Source organism: Nymphalis io, chromosome 1 (genome assembly GCF_905147045.1).
Source record: "Nymphalis io chromosome 1, ilAglIoxx1.1, whole genome shotgun sequence".
Lineage (NCBI taxonomy): Eukaryota > Metazoa > Arthropoda > Insecta > Lepidoptera > Nymphalidae > Nymphalis > Nymphalis io.
In genome coordinates this window covers 11,645,934-11,665,680 of record NC_065888.1, presented here as the reverse complement: position 1 = coordinate 11,665,680, position 19,747 = coordinate 11,645,934, and the positions used below count along the sequence as shown (strand labels likewise).

Here is a 19,747-nt window from a genome sequence, read left to right as displayed (position 1 = left end):
CATTCAAAGAAGAATATAAATATTACTCATTCTAATAAATCAATTGTAACAAAGTTTGGAATAATTATAAGAGCTTACTGGATTAACGTACGTAACGTATATTTTGATTTGGAAACCAATAATATCGCCTTAATGTGCCAGTATTTGACAAAGGCTAAAAGGTTTTCAGCTTATTCCATCGTGATGCTCTAAGATGAATTATGAACACAAATTAAGCACAGGAAGGTCTGTGGTGCTTCAGCGATGGGGCGTACCTTCCAGCCCGCCTGGCCAAAGTCAGAGCATCCATCATGGTATCCGACCGTATCGTGATGCTGGCCTTGAGGACCTCTATGAAAATAACAGAGGCCCTTATTTCATAGTCTTATTTCAAATGAAGTCAAATGTTGAAAAACGAAAACTCGCTGCTGCGAAAACAGTTCTTCCGGGCGCATCGTTTTAATTATGTATATTATTCGAATTAAACAGAAAACAAGAGAGGATATAAAATATGTAAAACAAGAGAGTTTTTTGTACCTATACTCGACTAATCTAATAGGGCTAATATAATATAACAGTAACAGCCTGTAAATGTCCCACTGCTGGGCTAAGGCCTCCTCTGCCTTTTTTGAGGAGAAGGTTTGGAGCTTATTCCACCACGCTGCTCCAGTGCGGGTTGGTAGAATACACATGTGGCAGAATTTCGATGAAATTAGTATAATATAAATAAAAATATATTATGTATATTTTTTTTGTACAAAATTTCCAGCATCCGTTTGTTTGATAACAACATTACAAAGGATTGGTCAACAATACTTAGAACTATACTAAGCTTTTCTATTTAGTAAAATAATCACTATTATAATTATAACAACTATCGTTATATTATTATATAAACTTATGTTTATATAAATATAAAATATAAATATAAAATATAAATATCCCTCGAATTCATATAATTTTCAGCGTTCGTGCAGAAACGTCAAATGAAGCAAAATGTCGTTTTATTCGACGTTATAACTTCGAAAATTGACCGATTTATTAGAATTTATGTCATCACGTTCGGCTTTAATATACAGACCGTAAGTGTGCGGTGACCACGTTTTGAAGTCCATATTTGACATAGCCGGATTTGCACTTACGAAATATCAGGCCAAGTATTAATGGCCATTGGATGCCCCCTTATCAACGACTACTCGTATATTATATATAAGTATATTTTTTTTATTTTTATAATTTAATGTCTTATAAACTTTGGGGTAACGCTTCATTATATACACGTAAAAACTACACATTCTTCAAAAATCATGTGTATCGTCATCGAAGATCTTGATAGAAATATCTGCAAGCATTATATAAATACGATTACTTAGTTCCAAAAACAATAGTTTTTTTTTTCATATAACCATTTGTATGATAATTATTTCAAATATTATATTTAAAGATTAAATAATAGTTATATGCGTCGTAAACGTGAGTTGCTATCTTTTTTAACAAATATGTGTATTTAAGCAGATATTCAACAAAAGGATTTTTTTACATGATTACTGCTAATAACTGACATGTTTAGTACCTAATACCTTACAATGAAATTTTAGGCGATTAAAGTATAATTAAATTTGGAGTCAAGAATATTCCAAATTAACATATAAGTTAATTGGCACGTTTTAATAAATTAAACCCCCGCCTATAGGAAAACGAGATCTCTATGTACAAAATCCACACGAAGGTAATTTTATATAATTATTTAAGTATATATCGTGTATATTGTAAATTGAATGCACGTTGCTTGCATTTTTATGTTAATTTATGATTTATTATATTTAATTACACCACATAACGGTTGGAAATAAATAGCAATCTATACTGGATTTAAGAGAAGATTCAAATACAAAAACATCTGACTGACTAGATTTTGTCATGTACTAAAGTAGAGATTATCATTATTCATGAAGACGAACAACGTGATAAGACAGGCGTCTTGCTAAGTATTTAGCTATATCTCCGGAGAACCCTTTAGAATTTGGAGGCCTGCAAAGCCGGGCCTACCGTCGGGACGTCACGGTAGTATGCGCAAGCGATCCCGTGGCGTCCCCCGAAAAGACGGTATGGGTACCGCTGGTTTTTTAGTGGGTATTCCGGCGCCTTCAGCGTCGGCGAGCCCCACATACCTTCACTTCATGTGGGGGAAACGTGTAAATGCGTTTTTCCAGCGAAAAAAAAGTATTTAGCTATATCACGAATGTTGCCCCGTCGAGAGTCGTGCAAAGGAGAGCGTATGCTCGCGCACACAAGCGATTTGCGCCTCCATCCACTTATACTAACTTAAGATCTTATTTGAATATATCCAATGTTGTTAATTAAATAATCAAAGAAAAGTACATTCCCAGAGCCACAATAACTGCTTCTATAAAATATGAAATCGTAGATTAAATAAAAAAATAACTTTTTACATTCAACGGCACTTGGCAATGAAGGAGGATGTCAATGTCGCAAATAAAAACGGCAACCGACCACAAATAAGATTGGCCTAAACAATCACCCCATCCCCCGTGCCCCGATCATGAGATACGGGCAGTGCGCATACTTATATACACATTGCGCTCGGTTACCCCGAACGACCGTATGTATATAGCATCTTCCTATGATTGTAACGAAAACAGTTTCTTGTATAGATAAATCATAGTGATAAATATTTGGCATATCAGCTGAATGATACGTGTTCATAAGTCGTATTAGCTCAAGTGCAGTGGCTACGTAAGATATAAAAAAATACTTTAAACAATCATGCACTCCTCATCATACACCCTACCAATCCTATGAAGCTACCACGAAAAGTTTAAGATAAATATCTTGAGAACAAAATTTTTAAACTGATGAAACTGAATATGGTTTAAATAAGGAAACTTCGTTATTTGCTAGTGGTAGTCATTCATTGGGGTCCATATATGTGTCATAAAAAATCACACTAAAGACTTTTTACCTCATATTACTAGTATCTCCAAACAAAGCGACCAAGCCAAGACCAATAATTTATCATAAAGTGCTTGATCTGCGTGTTCCGTATAAATAGAAGATTTATGGTAGGTTTCCCTTAACAAGGGTAAATTGTTTCTTGTCACGATATACTTACATAACATCATCTGTAAAATTAAATTTAATAAAATAATGACACAACTGATATACCGACAAAAAATATAATTCTGTTAATTTTAATAGTCGTTACATTTTATTTTGCGCGGACAACACACAGATAAATAATTGTGTCCGATCCTTTGTATATCGTTATTTTAATTCGATCAATCTTTACAAAAAGAATAACTCATGTATAAGAAGTTATATTTTATATTATTGCAAATTTCAAATTTAGATCAAAATCAAATTTTACTTTCCAAGTAGGCTCTTAGAGATACTTTCTAATCTTTTTTTTTACTTAAGATTTTTTACTTTTAAGATTTACATGTGAATACATCGAAAATTCAAATCATAGATTTTACCGAATAGCGCTGGCTGGAAAGTATTTTGTTTTTTTTTTTATTTACCAATTTAATATATAAATGTATAAGTAAAATGTATAACATTATCTTTTATAGACTATTACGACTTGGGTATTAAAATTATTTCGCAAATGTAAGCGTTGATCATTTAAGGTTTAAATATTGCATCTCAAAGTATAAAAAACGATAATTAAATTTGTAAAATTAATAAGATGTGACCAAGACCCAAGGCCTGGTAACTACTCTTCAGACACCCCACTCGACCTCAAACGCTCTACTCACAGTGACCCTGAGTATAATTACGAGTCTATACTTCTGGTGATCGAATTTTAGCTCAGTTTGTCGTTTATAATTAACACAATTTGTACTTTATTATGCGATAACTCTTGTAATGTGTTAATAATGAAATTTAAATTTAGAGTCTTGAATCTAGAATTTAGTTTTTATAAATAAGTCTAACATCGTTTTTGAAAGGGTAATTTGTTTCAAAGTTGGTGGTAGAGCTTTGTGCATGCCAGTCTGGGTAGTTACCCGCCCACTCATCACATATTATATAGTATTATTTAAGGACTTTAAAGGTGTGTGCGTTAGTGTACCTACAGGCACAAGTGACATAACATCTTAGTTCCCCAGGTTGGTAGCGCATTGTTGCATTTCTTTCATTGGCATTGAGCGATAGTGACCACTTACCATCAGGTGATACTGCCAGTATGCCTACAAAATGCTCATCAATTGCTATTAATCTATGTCCACGCAAACTAAAGTCTAATTAGTTATCTGAATTCAATCATATTTTAAGAATCTGGAGGTCAATCAATTAAATGGATTACATAACAAACATCAATGGTATATTTTGAAAATATAAATGAATAGGTCCTATCGTCAAATGTGATCTGAAAGTTAAGGGATCATAGCTTTATACGTTATCCCTTGATTTTAATTAATAATAAAATTCTAAATTGTTTCAGTAGATTTAGCATTATTACAATATTCAAATATATATATATAATAGGGTTAAATTTTACATAATACCACCCATATTTAACATAAATAAATACGGTTAAAATATAATAATAATAAAGAAAGACTAAAAAAGGTTTTTTTTATAATTTAATATAGTCATAAATATTATAATTACAAAATCGTATTATTTACACACACATGATATATTTAATAGACATCGTATTAAATAAGATAAGCTTCTAGGGCTTATAGTAACGCCTATGTACAGATATATTAATATTCTAATGAATTATTCGGCATAAATTCGGTACTATACAATTTTATCTCGAAAAATTTATTGAGTTTCCTAGTAACCAATACTAATAATTTAATCAACTAGTTAGTAATATAATTATATATATTTTTAATATGATTATATAGTAGTTTTATACGAAGACTTATATAGTTTCAATTTCAATTGATTTGTGTTGTTTATTTTTATATATACAATATTCTAGAGACCATAATAATAAACATGGCAGACAGCATATGGTCAAAGCATAGAACGCTGGTGTGTAATCTTGATACACATCTTTCAGCATCCCTGAAACAGATAATATAAATTCATCTTAATCAAATAATTAAAAATATTTTAATGACCTTAAAAACAATAGCCCATGTATGATGTAAATGCATTGTAAATAACAATTTTTAATATAAATAAGGATAATCTCGTTGAATTTAATACCGATTCTTAGTAGGTTTTTAACGATCAATATGTAAGTTTGATTTCGACTTTGAGATGGCCTTCATCATAGATTTCTCTATATTTACTAGTGGCCGCTCAGTGCTCGAAATTTTGAGAAAAATATATATGAATCTTCGAACATTTTTTACACTTATTTCCAAAAAGTTCTTATTGATAATACTGAAGCTCGTCAAACAAAAATAAATCAAAAACAATGAACAAAAAGTTACTGAACTGATTTGATTTTGCCTATTTATGTAAAGGTATTCTTATATCGTATACATACGAAAAGTATTTTCTCGATATATTATAAAAACTGTTTATAAAGTCTTTGGGAATATCGTGAACTCCATGTAAGGTCACTTAACTTAAATAGAAATTTATAAAAATATTCGAGAAAAATCCCTGAATTACCGTTTATTCAATCTTTGTTATCTTATTATAATACGAATACAATATTAAACAGTTTAATTTTTTTCTATATCGTCGAAGAAACTTATTCTATGCTCGACCTCTATATCTTGTATTAGATTTCAGATATTTTATTCAATCTGCTTCGTTATTTTATTCGTATTTGTTGGAGTAGATATAAGTCTATTCAACAAACAAATATTTTTACATGTCTGTCGGAATGGAAACATCTAGAAATGCCCCACTTTACCATGAATAAACACTTCAATCTAAAAATACGCCGCGTGTAGCAATATGCGCTAGAAAATTGAATTCATGCAAGAACACATATTTTCCAGCAAGTTTTCAATCTTGGATTATAGGAATGAGCTGTGTAGTCTCCTAAATCCCAAATTCGATTTCAAATTGTTTTCGAGAATATAAAATATATGAGGTCACGAGATTTTGAGATTATCGTGAATTTCAATTAATGTTCTATTTTTAAAATATATTGCGGTAAATTGAATTCGTAGTTTTTTTTAATATATTTAAAGTAACAAGTTCAATCATGTGCTTCATAATTGTTTTGAATATGTGATTTAATATATGTAGTTTGTTATCATGAGTTATATGTTTGCTTGTTTTAATTTCAACTTGATTTTTTACTTTTGAATTTTAATTGTACTTGTACGTTTTATATACAATAATGTCTTACATTAAATTACTTAATTTATTATATCTTTTTTTTAACATTTTTTTGTACCAACAGTTGTCGGTGACATGTCGCTTTAAGCGATAAGACCTACTTTTTATTACCACCTTATTTAGATTTATTTTGTGTTACTTTAATAAGATATTTTATCCATATGATGTGCCATAAAATAATAAAAAATATCGCAAGAAAAACTCGTTTCAACGGAAACTTTTTTATCTACTATTAAAGGGGCAATGTTGTTTTATTTACATTAGCATTTTGTAGAGACATCGTTCAAAAATTAAGGCTCACAAGATTAAGGTCACAGTGGCAATTTGTGGAAAAGGATTTTAATTTGTAAAGTTTTTAGACAGTTTCATTTTAGTTTTAGCACTTGTGCCGCAGAACTGACATTTAATTTAGCAGTGGAGTTGTATGTCGAGATTAAAAACAGCACGTTGGGAACAATTCCATACAATATGTGACAATATTGATACAAGTATTTAGGGAATATTTTATTACTTTATTACTATTTTAGTTAAAAGGTTTATGTTTAAACTCTTATTGTATCCAATTATATTTTAAATATAATATAAATAATTATAAAATTATGGCTTTATTTATTGATGTTGCATTTGTACAAGAGACAACTTTATTTATCTTATCCTCTAAATAACATTTATAAATACAGCCGTTTATAATTATATTTTGTCCCGTGCATAGCTTTCAAAGGGAACACCTGGGGAAATCTGCATGTGACGGTTAAAAATATTCTAATGTGAAAATGTTGGAATGAGTACCAAATTTTCTACTCAAAAAGAGAGGAGGCCTTAGCCTAGCAATGGAACATTAACCGATTGTCACTTTAACTTAAATACTTGAATATAAAAGTCAACAACCGTTGTAAGTTATGATTTCTTAATAAGATAAAATTTATAACATACCAATAATTGGAGAAAAGATGATATTTACTAAGCCAGTGGCAAGCATAAATAGTGCGTATGCTCCTGTGAAATCTTTACTGGTTACGTGGTTCGAGATGACGAGCGGGCTAGTTACGTGCAGCCATGCACGAAGTATACCCAAAAAACTCGTCACAATAGCAACCCATACAAATTGGCGAACATGAAGAATCACTGAAACAAGATAAATTTACATTTACTGATGAAGAAATTAAAACTCATAATAACATAAATATGGTATATTATCTTGTACAAAATATAATATATAATTATGACATTTTAAAATTGATGAAAAATATTAATAACGAGTTACTTGTAAGTTGTTCTCAGTAGAATCTACATTACCCGGTGGTAGGGCTTTGGCCCGTTTAGGTGGGTACGACCTACTCATCAGATATTCTAACGCTAAACGGCAATACTTAGTATTGGTGTGTTCCAGTTTGAAGGTGGAGTGACCCAGTGTAACTACAGGCACCCTTTGTCCCTTACATAACATCTCAATTCCCGTAGTTCGTGGCGCATCGGCAATGTAAGTAATGGTTATTATTTTTTACATTGCCAATGTCTATGGGCGGTGGTGACCACTTACCATCGGGTGCCTTATTTGCTCGTCCGCTTGTCTAAAACATAAAAAAAAGACGGTGGTAGCTTTACGTTAAATTTAATGTTGTAAAGTGACGACTTCAAAAAAGCCCACTTAATTAAAAGTATATTTTTGTGTTTGAAATTCGCATTGGTGTAATGCACTGAGCCGAGATAGCCCAGTGGTAAGAACGCGTTAATCTTAACCGAAGATATTGGGTTCAAACCCGGGCAAACACCACTGAATTTTCATGTGCTTAATTTGTGATTATAATTCATCTCGGGCTTTACGGTGACGAAAAACATCGTGAGTAAACCTGCATGTGTCTAATTTCACTGAAATTCTGCCACATGTGTATTCCACCAACCCGCACTGGAGTAGCGTGGTGAAATATGCTTCAAACCTCCTCCTCAAAAAAGGGAGATGAGGCCTTTAGCCCAGCAGTGGGACATTTACAAGTTGTTGCGGATTACGGTAAAGCATTCTCTTAATTAAACTTAATATTAGTTACATTGAAAAGTTGGCATTAAATTCTAAACCAAAATATTACATTTTGATCTCTAATATTTGTAAACATAGTTTCGCTTAAAGTATTCATTATAATTATGAACTATACATATATATAGATTTTAATACTTGAACGCATTTGAATAATTGCTTACTCTTGCATAATTTATTATAACTGACGCTGATCTAGAACGACTTGAATATGCCACAGAAATACCTCTTAAAGTGTAAACATTTTCACTATAATACATAAGTACATAAAATTAGAGACGTCATAAATGTATCGCATAGAATAATATTGGTTTATGGGCAATATTTATAACAGTCTTAGGAAGATAAATAAATAAATATAGCCAGACCTATTCTAGCTGTTAAAGTAAGAAAAGTAGCTACGAAGAAGAGTAATCTTGTGTTAATAATGACGATACTGCTTAATAATGCCAAACCAAAACGACCTGCGACATCAGCGCCAGCGCTGATTGATATACACGCCGCTACTTCATTCTGAAATAAATTTTTAAATAAATTTGAAAAAATAATAATAATTTATTAATTTTATTTCACTCGTATATATCTTTGTCTTTATCTTCTGAAACGAATTTCATCACGATGTTGTTAACGCAATGTAAGCATGTTGTCCTCTTTTTGCAGGTTTCCTCGCCATGTTTTCCCTTTTGTCTAGCAATTAAATGAATTAAGAAACACACTGCTTGACTAAATTTAAACCTGTGATCTTTGTTAAAAATCCTCGTGTTCTCTCCCCTGTTCCATTCGGTTCTCATAAGACGTGTATTGTTAAATACTGAACGAGTACTTACCGTATCGAATCCATATTCATATAAAAGCATCGGTTGTAAGATGAAAAATATTAAATCAGAGAAATTAACAAAACTCTGCCCAATACATATATTGCAGAAAACAGGATCTTTTAAAGTTCTTACATTTAAAATATCCATGAGACTATTCCTAAAAAATAAATTATGTCATTGTTTGCATAATTAAGTTAATTTGCGAAGTCAAATAGTTCAATTTAATAAATCTATGGAATTAATTCATATAATACGGTAAAGAATAAAATGATTTTTTAAAACATTATTTAACTCCATTTTACTTTTGACAGTATGTGATATTCAAATTTTGCTTTGAACTTTTAAACCAGTTCCACAAGTTAAATCAGAGTTAAATTTTGCAAACAAAGTGCTGATAAAACCGAGTGTACTTAATTATATTTCCAGTATAAAGATTAAATGGAAACGTTATATTAAAAAAATTGGTATCATTTAAAGTAACGTGTATTTGCTGTAGTTCACAATTATTTAACCAATGTCACGTCAGATGAAGAAGACAAGAAAGAGATAGAAACAATACACAGATTCAATAGATGACGTAAATTTGACATGATCAACTTTGTCGTACAGAATTTATGAAAAACGTGTCTGGGTAAGCATCTACTTTTATTTTAGTACTAAACGGAACTAATTAATATTGCTACGTTCTGGTTTTAAAGGTTAGTGAGCTAGTAAAATTACAGGCACAGAATGGTTAATATTTCTAACAACGCTAATAAAATGACCACTTACTATTACACATTGCATTTTTTATAGTATAGGTAGGCGGGCAAGCATATGGGCCACCTAATGGTAAGTGGTCACCAACGCCCATAGACATTGGCACTGTAAGAAATGTTAACCATCGCATTCATCACCAATCCGCCACTAACATTGGGAACCAAGATGTTGTGTCCCTTGTTCCTGTAATTGCACTGGCTCACTCACCCTTCAAACTGGAAGACAACAATACCAAGTACTGCTGTTTTGCGGTAGATTATCTGATGAGTGGGTAGTACCTACCCAGACGAGCTTGCACAAAACCCTATCAACAATTGTGCGTGTATATATAACTTCATTCGTCAAAGTCGGTTATACTTAAAAACAAATGTCATACCCCACTATGGTTATTGACACTTTCTTATCAAACGTTTTATTTTCATTCGAGTCTCGACTCCTTTTATGATCATGTAGTAAGTCAACATTTTCATCTCTCTCTTTCTTTGCTTCTAGATCCTCTGTAAGAAAACAACAGCGATATAATACGTTTTAAATATATTTATCAATTTACATGAGATAAAAATACTTGCTGTTCGTGTTTTCTTAATATTCGTTACCATCGCAGACATTCCTGGGAAAGTGTGCAAGGATATTCCACTTATTATGAGTAAGGTTGCTCTGAATCCATACTTTGATAATATCACTTTGATAAGCTGAGGATACCAAATTAAAATGACTCCTTGTGTCGCTTTTATTAAACTCATCACTTGAGTTCTCTTCTTCACAAAATAATGATTTAAGGTTGAGTAACAAACAGGAACTATCATTCCAAAACCGAATCCTTGAAGTAATCCAAACGTGAAAGGAAGTTGATTAACACTTGTTATTAATATTGTTAAAAATGAGCCCATCGTCATGAAGAGGGCTCCGATAAATCCTCCAAGTCTTAAAGCATAGTTTTTAGACATCACGTTCAAAGTTAAACCTAAAAGAAACAGGAGGGATAATGCAATTAATAATTAGATATAAATATCATTAGATTGCGATGCGGGATTTATAAGAGGAGCGGGTATGCTGCGCGCGAGTGTTATATGAAATTTGGCCGCTTTAGGTGCGTTAAGTTTTGATTCAATAAAATGGGCAGAAAAACAAATTTTTATATTAATTCAAATAATGTTTGTTTAGTTTTTTTTATTATAGAATAGGAAGGCGGACGAGAATATGGGCCACCTGATCATAAGTGGTCACCAACGCCCATAGACATTGGCATTGTAAGAAATGTTAACCATCACTTACATCACCAATGTGCCACCAACCTTGGGAACTAAGATATTGTGTCCCTTGTGCCTGTAATTATACTGGCTTACTCACCCTTCAAACCGGAACACAACAATACCAAGTACTTCTGTTTTGCGGTAGAATATCTAATGAGTGGGAGGTACCTACCCAGACGAGCTTGCACAAAGCTCTACCACCAATGATGTTTAATATTGTTGATACTTTATTTGTAAAATTTTTAATAGGTAACCTTTACAGAAAAAAGGATGAAATCATAAATACTATTTTTGTCCTATTCGATTTTAATATAAGTTTCACTATCAGTCAAAGAGAAATGGCAAAAGTATTTTTGGTAAAAAAATAATTATTGTCTTCAAACAGAGTCGAAATGGCACTTTACCGTAATTTGCGGGCACAAGCCCTGGAAGCACTACTGAATTTTTATGTGTCTGTGTCTATTTTTTTTTTTTTTTATATTCGCCGGGAGGGCAAATAACTCTACTCCACCTGATGGTAAGCGGTAGTAGAGTCCAAACGCGACGACGGCCAGTACAGACGGGAAAAACGTTCCGCACTGGCCACCTTCGCATTGCCGGCCCGCAAGATGCCTCTTCACGCCTCGTTTGAAGGAACCCGAGTTGTAAGAGGAGAGGAACACGTGAGCTGGTAAGGAATTCCATTTTTTGGAAGTGCGACAAAGAAAGGAGTTGCCAAATTTCTTTGTTCGCGATGGAATTGATGTCACAGTTAGGCGGTGACATCGAGAACCAGCTCGCGTGGACTTAAGAAGGAAAGGGGAAGCAGGAATTAGAGAGAATAATTCCTCAGAGCACTCGCCGTGATATAGTCGATAGAAAGCGCTCAGTGCTGCTATCGCACGATGCAATTGTAAAGGTTCAAGGGTGTTTGTGACCTTTACGTCGCCAATAATGCGTACGGCACGTCGCTGCAACCGGTCCAAGGCCTCCAGTAGGTACTTAGCGGAGCCATCCCAAAGGTGCCAGCAGGCACAGTTGTTGTGGCGTTTCACGCCACACCTTGGTCAGAACTCCGAGTTTCCGTGAAGCTGTTTTTATAACAGCCTCGATGTAATCCCTTGGACTAAGGTCGCAGCGAACGTCAATACCCAGCATGGCAATTTTGCTTTGTATCACCAGCGGAGTACCACAGAGGGAGGGAAGAGGGGAAAATGCTGACTTTTTCACTGTGAGAACGCATACCTGTGTTTTCTTGGCATTAAACTGAATTATTTTTCATTATTTATCTCTCGCTTGACGATAAAGAACAACATCGTGAGGAAACGAGTATATGTCGGTTTTGGTCACAAACACCCTTGAACCTTTACAATTGCGTCGTGAGATAGCAGCACTGAGCGCTTTCTATCAACTGTATCACGGCGAGTGCTCTGAGGAATTATTCTCTCTAATTCCTGCTTCCCCCTTCCTTCTTAAGTCCACGCGAGCTGGTTCTCGATGTCACCGCCTAACTGTGACATCAATTCCATCGCGAACATTGAAATTTGGCAACTCCTTTCTTTGTCGCACTTCCAAAAAATGGAATTCCTTACCAGGTCACGTGTTCCCCTCCTATTACAACCCGGGTTCCTTCAAAGGAGGCGTGAAGAGGCATCTTGCGGGCCGGCAAGGTGAAGGCGGCTAGTGCAGAACGTTTTTCCCGTCTGTACTGGCCGTCGTCGCGTTTGGACTCTACTACCACTTACCATCAGGTGGAGTAGAGTCATTTGCCCTCCCGGCGAATATAAAAATAAATAAAAAATAAAACATATATTGCGGCCGACTGGTGAAACAAGCACCAAACCTTCTTCTCAAAAGAGTAGGAGGCTTTAGCCCAGCAGTGAGATATTTACAGGTGACCCCCTGAACATATCTTACTTTTTACTTTATTCATCATCAAGCTTTATTTTCGTATTTTGGTATAATATAAATATACATCATGTTCACATACCTCCTATAGCTAACATCATAGAAAATACCCCGTGAGCAGTTGTTAGTGATTTGGTATTTGAATTTGTCTCAATTATGAAATCTTTGTATATTAAGCCAAAAGAGTTCACGTGACCGATGCCAGCGACCTAGAAATAAAAAATATTACAACACAGCTACTGAATTTGTTCTGTAATATACTGTTATTTAAGACGTATTCAAATTTTAATATTTATTTATAAGTATTTATATATAATAACGATATGTGTAAGAAAATTCAACAGATTTTTTGCGCATTGTTTTTGTATATCATTTTTTAGTTCGTGATCGATTTTTGCTACAATATTTTGAATGTTGTACTGTCGTTCTTGGACTCTTCATTATTCACGTGTATAAAACACTGAAGGTCAGCACAACAAAATAAGCACAATCTATAGATATATTACAAAGTTATAGCTATTGTAATTTTAGATACAACTGGAATAGTTAAACTGCTTAAAGATATGTAAAATTTTAATAGTATAATACGTATTAATATGTATTTAACACCGATTACAGCAAACATTACTAGTTCCGATATGAGTTCACCTTATTAACAAAATTAAATAATATATATTCGTTATTCATTTCTGTTTTATTTAATCTGTATTTTAAACATATCTATGTATTTGTCACTATGATTGAAAGGCGTATGCATAAAAGAAGGAATTAATTTATTAAAATATCTCATTATATAACAAATTAATATTTAATTTACTTACAAATGTTAGGTTATTAATATTTAATACAATATACAAACATAGGATTTTTTATGTAATACAAGATGTTATCACGTTTGAACGCCCTATTAGGTTTCAGAATAAGTTGTTTTGCTATTCATTATTTATTGTGATTACAATTTTATTCATATCTAACAAATATTTGCGGTATATTGCAAAGAGTACAATCAAGGTCTTCGTATTAAATGATAACAACGATTTATTGTAGTTTCTGAGCTAGATAAACGAAGAAAGATATCAGTTAATACATTTTTTAATGATACACTTCATTATAATTTACAATAATAAAATCTAAATTTAATGAAACCGATACTTAAGAATTAAGTTTAAAATCAAGAGTATGTACTTACAAATATAATAACAGTACCAAAACACACAACATATCCCCATTTATCTCTATCCGAAGCACATTTTACACTTTTCTCTGAATCATTTTTTGTATTCATTCTTATAAATAGTTCCGTTGTTCCTTTGCTATTGCCACAGACAGACTAAACTACCGGATACTTTAGATAAAAGTCTATACGTGACAGTACATACTAAATGAACTGTGTATTCATAACACCGATAAGACTCTTTGTTCGTCCGTATCTATAACGCTAGTGCATTTTATAATCATTTCGCTAGTTGTATATTATCGCTATTTTGTTTCTTATCATAAAATTTAGTTTTATTAATTTTATTGTAGTCATATTGTTAATGAATTCATTATTTTCTCTTATTTAAATCATGAATCAAACAATATAATGATAATAATTAATTATGATTAATTCATTATTATTGCTTACTGGTTTTTTCTCAATGTTAAATAAATAAAATGTTTATGTTTATTTGTACAATATTAGGAATTGTTACCATTTTAATGTTTCTTTTTTCCTATCATTTAGGTTCTAAGCCAACTAATGGACTTGAAAAAGGTATTTTATAAATTTTTAAGATGGACAAAGGCCTTGTCTCCACTTGAGGAAAAAGCATGGAGCTTATTCCACATGCTGTACCGATGGTCGGTTTATACAAACAAAAATAAAACCTCGCTGACTTTAATTTGTCGGTCTCAGGCTTCTCAGGTCTTTTCGAATCGGTGGTTGTTTTTCTATTACTATTAATAAGTAAGTGCTATATTGAATAAAGAAATTTTTATTTGAGTGTAAAGTGCAGTTTTTGGATGATGCATTTATTGTATATAATAATTAATAATGGTTAACGTGAAGTGTTATCATAAGATATTTATGTGGGCTGCTGTAAAAAGATTGCAAAACAGCAGTGCTTGGTATTGTTGTATTACGGTTTGAAGATTGGGGATGTAAGCGATGCTTAAAATTTCTTATAATGCCAGTGTCTATGGGCGGTGGTGACCACATATCATCAGGTGGTCCATTGGCTCGCCCGCTTGCCTATTCTATAAAAAAAAAACCGAAAGCCACAAAGGAGTAAAAAATAATAATGTAAATTTTAGTATTGAAATTAAAGAAAAAAATCAGGCGGAACGACGACAACGCAAATTTGTACGAAACGCGAATGCTAATGTATAGCAGAAGGTCACTTTACTCCGCAAAATTCAGAAATTGAGGTCACATCACCATATCTCATCTATAGGCTAATGGCCTCAACATAAATTATAATGACTAAAATACTGATTTTCAAGAATTGAAGACCAAACGGAACCTTAAAATATATATGATAATGATCCAGTTATTTTAATTTGTAATCTTTAGTCGTTTCAAAGATTAGCTCGGACAAACAGACAGACGGACAAAAAAAACATTGTTTTGGTTTTGGTATCTCGCTATTTGCGATTAACTTTAAAAGTGGCAGTTATTTTGAAACCACGGACAGACACATCAATTTTATTTATTTGTATAGATTACTTTTATTGGCCTATTTTTATTGGCATATTTTACAAGCTTTCACGATATTGGTATTGTTACGTATGGTACCACCTCGAGCTTAACTCCAAGATGTCTGACGTGTCTTCGAGGGAAAAGTGCTATATTCCAAGAGCTACTATGAGCATTTGTCAATATATTCTTTTATTGTTTTATCACATTCAAACTGGTTCTATACATATATAGTATGATACGGTATGCATTATGCTTTATCACTACAAGTTAGCCATCTTCAAATGTTTAACGTTAACGAATAGCCATTTTTATTTACAAAAACACACACTATGCATTAAAATGTTACTTTTTATGTGACTCATTATGACGTAATAAATTCGATATTTGCTGATTATAATACAATGAAATAAAATGCGGGTACTAAAATTTCTGTTCTGTTTAATATCTAGAACAGTTATCCATAAACCATTAACTAGATCTTAAGTAACAAATTCTATATATTAATTTATCCTAGAAGACCTTATAGTAATTTATATTAAATAATAATTACTTTGGTGACCAGTAGTTAGTTAGCGGCTAGAGTACCGTACTAGACCATAGGCCACGCTGGAACGGTCTGATTCTTGATGAGTATATAATTGATACTGACCTTTACAGTGTCACCATCCTGATGATGTTTTCCAAGTGATTAAATATTCGATCAGGATGTGGTCGATACGCCAGATTAGCATTCACACTCTTTATATGTGGTTGGATCTCTAAAACTACTGGTATATGTTAGAAAGTGTGTATGGCAAAAAATATTTACAGAATAAATATATTTTATAAGGAATAATGTGAAGTACGTGTACAGCACCACTTATGAAATCAAGTGATTATTATTGTATTATGTATCATTTTTAAGTATAATTTAATTTTAGAGCACCCAGATCGTGTTACTGATATTTAAGTAGTATCCCGACGATGTCAAAGTGTACATAAAAAAAAACCTGGTTTTATTATGTTATATGGAATATTAATTTTTCTACCATCGCCGTCAAATCAACAACAATATAAGTTATACCTTTAATCTACTACCTTTAACCAGTATTATAAATGTGAAAGTAACTTTGTCTTTCTGTCACGCTTTAAAGCCTAAACTACTAAACCGATTGTAGAACCAGAGTCTGGAAGTTGAAAGTGAATGTACACTCCCGTGCCTCGAAAAGCACGTAAGCCATTTTTCTTGCATCTAAACTCTTTCTGATCCTATCGGATTGCAGTCACAACGGGTTATGAGTTAGGGAATAGAGAGTGCACCTGTGTTTGCGCACAAACTTGTGCACTATAATATTTCCTGCACAGTTGGCTAATTTCTTTTGAGATTGGCCGCCGTGGCCGAAATCGGTCTGGAGGTTATTTATTCTTTATATGTCCTATTTCTAGGCAGAACTTTCATCTTCTCTTACATAGAAACTTATTTCACTACGCTACTTGAACCAATGTTGATTATTGTAGATAAAGAATTCTTAGAATATCTTTTGACATGCAGGCATCATCGCCATCACCTTTCCTTTTCAAATTTAATATAATATATTTTTTCTATAAATTCGTAATGCGTATTTTGTTTTTTTTTTTGTTTTAATTTTATATATTATAAAAAATTTGTTATTATTCATTTTAAAATAAAATACTAAAGTTTAATGTAATATAACACAAGGAGTTTATTCGACTTATTATGATTTAGAATCATTCTGTTTGTAAAAATGAATTTGTTATTATGAACTAATAACAAATTACTAATAACATTTTTATTTTTAATAACTAATAACATTTTTATACAGTTATACAGTCAAACTTTGAAACTAAGTAAGTTTTTACTTCGTACCATTTTCATAATAAATATCAGAAAAAAGAGTTTTGAAACGTATCCGAAAACATTTTTGTCAGTTTTTAAATACAGATTATATCAGAAAAGGTTTTAGCTCAATATTGACAAAGAAAAACTTCTAGGACCTAATTGCAATATACTAAATTGAGTATGTAGGTTAGGAAATAAAAGTATCTAACTTTTGTTTTTAAGGAACACATGACATTGACAAGACAACATTAAACTCATAATCATATTTCATATGCTAGTTAATTCACACACACACGCTTTCACAAATAGACTGGTAATGAAAGGGATGTCCCCAGTGTCGGTCAGATGGATATCATTATAAGAGTTTAAATTCAGAAAATTAAAAGGAAAATTGTATCCAAATAATAAGGACCGTTTATATTTCCAACAGATTTATTGTTTAATGTCCAGAGATCTTTTCGATGTTATACGTATTTATTTTCTTTGTAATAAAATTTATAAACATTTGTATAACTATATATATAAATACGTATACATTTTATTAGTTATAATTATTAAATTGAGTATTATAAGCTGATATGTATTACGTAAAATACGTTTCTTAATAAATATATAATATAAGAATATTGGAAATAGCAAGTTTTAACAAGTTTATTTATTTATACAAATTAATGGCACGTATGTATACATACAAATGAAATATAATATAAGCTAATTACTAAGACTTATAATAATAGCCTATTACGAACACAGTAAGAGTGTTAATTTACATAACTGAACACATAACTTTAGTATTTCAAATGGTGCATATTTATATCACAAACTCCTGTTCCACTTATGCACTGCTTTTGTTTATACGCATACATGCAAGATTGCAATTTTATACGATTAGGCGCTTTAATTTATATTTTTAAACCAAATATTATTTCATCTCATAATACTTTTACATAGGACGAAAACAATAACGTCAGCTTCAACTGTTTTGAGAATAAAATATTTGTTATATTCCATATGTAAATTAATTGATATTTGCGACTTATTTAATGTACCTTACATTACAATATTTTTACAACGTTCTTCTTCTTACTACTTTTTACTTCTTTCGGTTAATGCCATTGTTATTTCAACATAACTATTTGACTAATCAACAATATAGTTAGCTTGAGTTTGTAAGTTCTTTGGATACTTACGTTATAATGTTTGTTTTAAAAAACGCAAGATATTTCAAAAGTGAAACGTAAATCGACACTAACGCGTACAAACACCTTTCCACTGAAAGTCTTTTTAAAAACAACGTTTTGAAGACTGTAATCATGTGTTTCGACTTCTTCTTCGTTTCAAATACATTATGACGGCTTCTACAGTCCATGGAACTACACAACAAAAGTTGCAAACTGCTAGCATGACGAAAGCAATTACATAACTTCGCGTATAGTCACGAATAAAACCTGAAAGAAATGGGAAAGTCAAATCATTTGACAACAAAAAAAAAACATAAAAAAAAGGTTTACAGATTCTTTTAACAAATTTTTGAAACAACAAACCGATTATATTTGACATCCAAACTTTATAATTGCAAGAAATGTCGTAAGGACTGAATTATTGAGTCAGTCTCGTTGTTTTCTTCGCAGGCAATAGAATGAATGCAAGTAGCAATATTCAACAAGTCGTTAAAGGGAATAATCCAACAGTGCCGAATTCAGCTTATATTTTCGGTCGAACAAGAAAGTGTGTTTACCGAGCTCTTTAATATTAATCGAGAAGTTGGTTCAAAGTCTTACAACTTTCTCTACGCTCCTGGCAAAGTTTTACTCAAATGCTTCCCGTTCATAAAACTTTTATCATAATGTTGATAAGAGTAAGCAATTGGCCCGTTTGACTTCTGTTTGTAAAGCAATTTTTAGATTATTATTTGACCACAAAAACGCCTTTACTTTATTAACATTTCAATTTAAGGAATGAAAACAAAATCCATTCTCATAAATTTTATAAAATTTACAAGATCACTAATTATAATAGTAAGGTTGGATTAATTATCAGAACTTTATTGTTTACAAGTTTGCACTTTATTTTAGTTAAGAAGTGTTGATTTTGCCAACTGCCAACAATTAAATATTAATTACCTATTCATTAAAAAAAACACTATCTTTTAAAATGAACATGATTCATTGAAATTTGTATGACATTTTTATATACACACTAAACTACTAAAATACC

At 31.9% G+C, this 19,747-nt stretch overlaps 3 protein-coding genes across 8 annotated transcripts in view; 1 reads left to right on the top strand and 2 right to left on the bottom strand.

Moving 5' to 3' along the window:
• The window catches only part of LOC126772352 (solute carrier family 12 member 6), a 337,172-nt gene that overhangs the window by 97,392 nt on the left and 220,033 nt on the right, over positions 1–19,747 (top strand). The window lies entirely within an intron of this gene.
• Positions 4,630–14,433, bottom strand: LOC126772551 (monocarboxylate transporter 1-like). Of its 2 annotated transcripts, none has more exons than XM_050492961.1 (8): positions 14,200–14,433; positions 13,093–13,219; positions 10,436–10,690; positions 10,247–10,367; positions 9,121–9,268; positions 8,662–8,806; positions 7,195–7,386; positions 4,630–5,022 (listed from the first exon to the last, which is right to left on the bottom strand). In XM_050492961.1, exons 1-8 carry the CDS (start codon positions 14,293–14,295, stop codon positions 4,877–4,879), a joined length of 1,230 nt encoding a protein of 409 aa, XP_050348918.1. In that variant the 5' UTR covers positions 14,296–14,433; the 3' UTR covers positions 4,630–4,876. The 2 variants fall into 2 exon arrangements, with proteins under 2 accessions (XP_050348918.1, XP_050348912.1); XM_050492955.1 differs by having other exon boundaries at positions 4,632–5,022; positions 10,436–10,834.
• The window catches only part of LOC126772434 (monocarboxylate transporter 9-like), a 29,749-nt gene continuing 28,843 nt past the window's right edge, over positions 18,842–19,747 (bottom strand). Inside the window, exon 8 of the mRNA XM_050492808.1 lies at positions 18,842–18,978. Within this exon, the coding sequence (XP_050348765.1) occupies positions 18,842–18,978 (137 nt within the window). The remainder of the gene's footprint in view (positions 18,979–19,747) is intronic.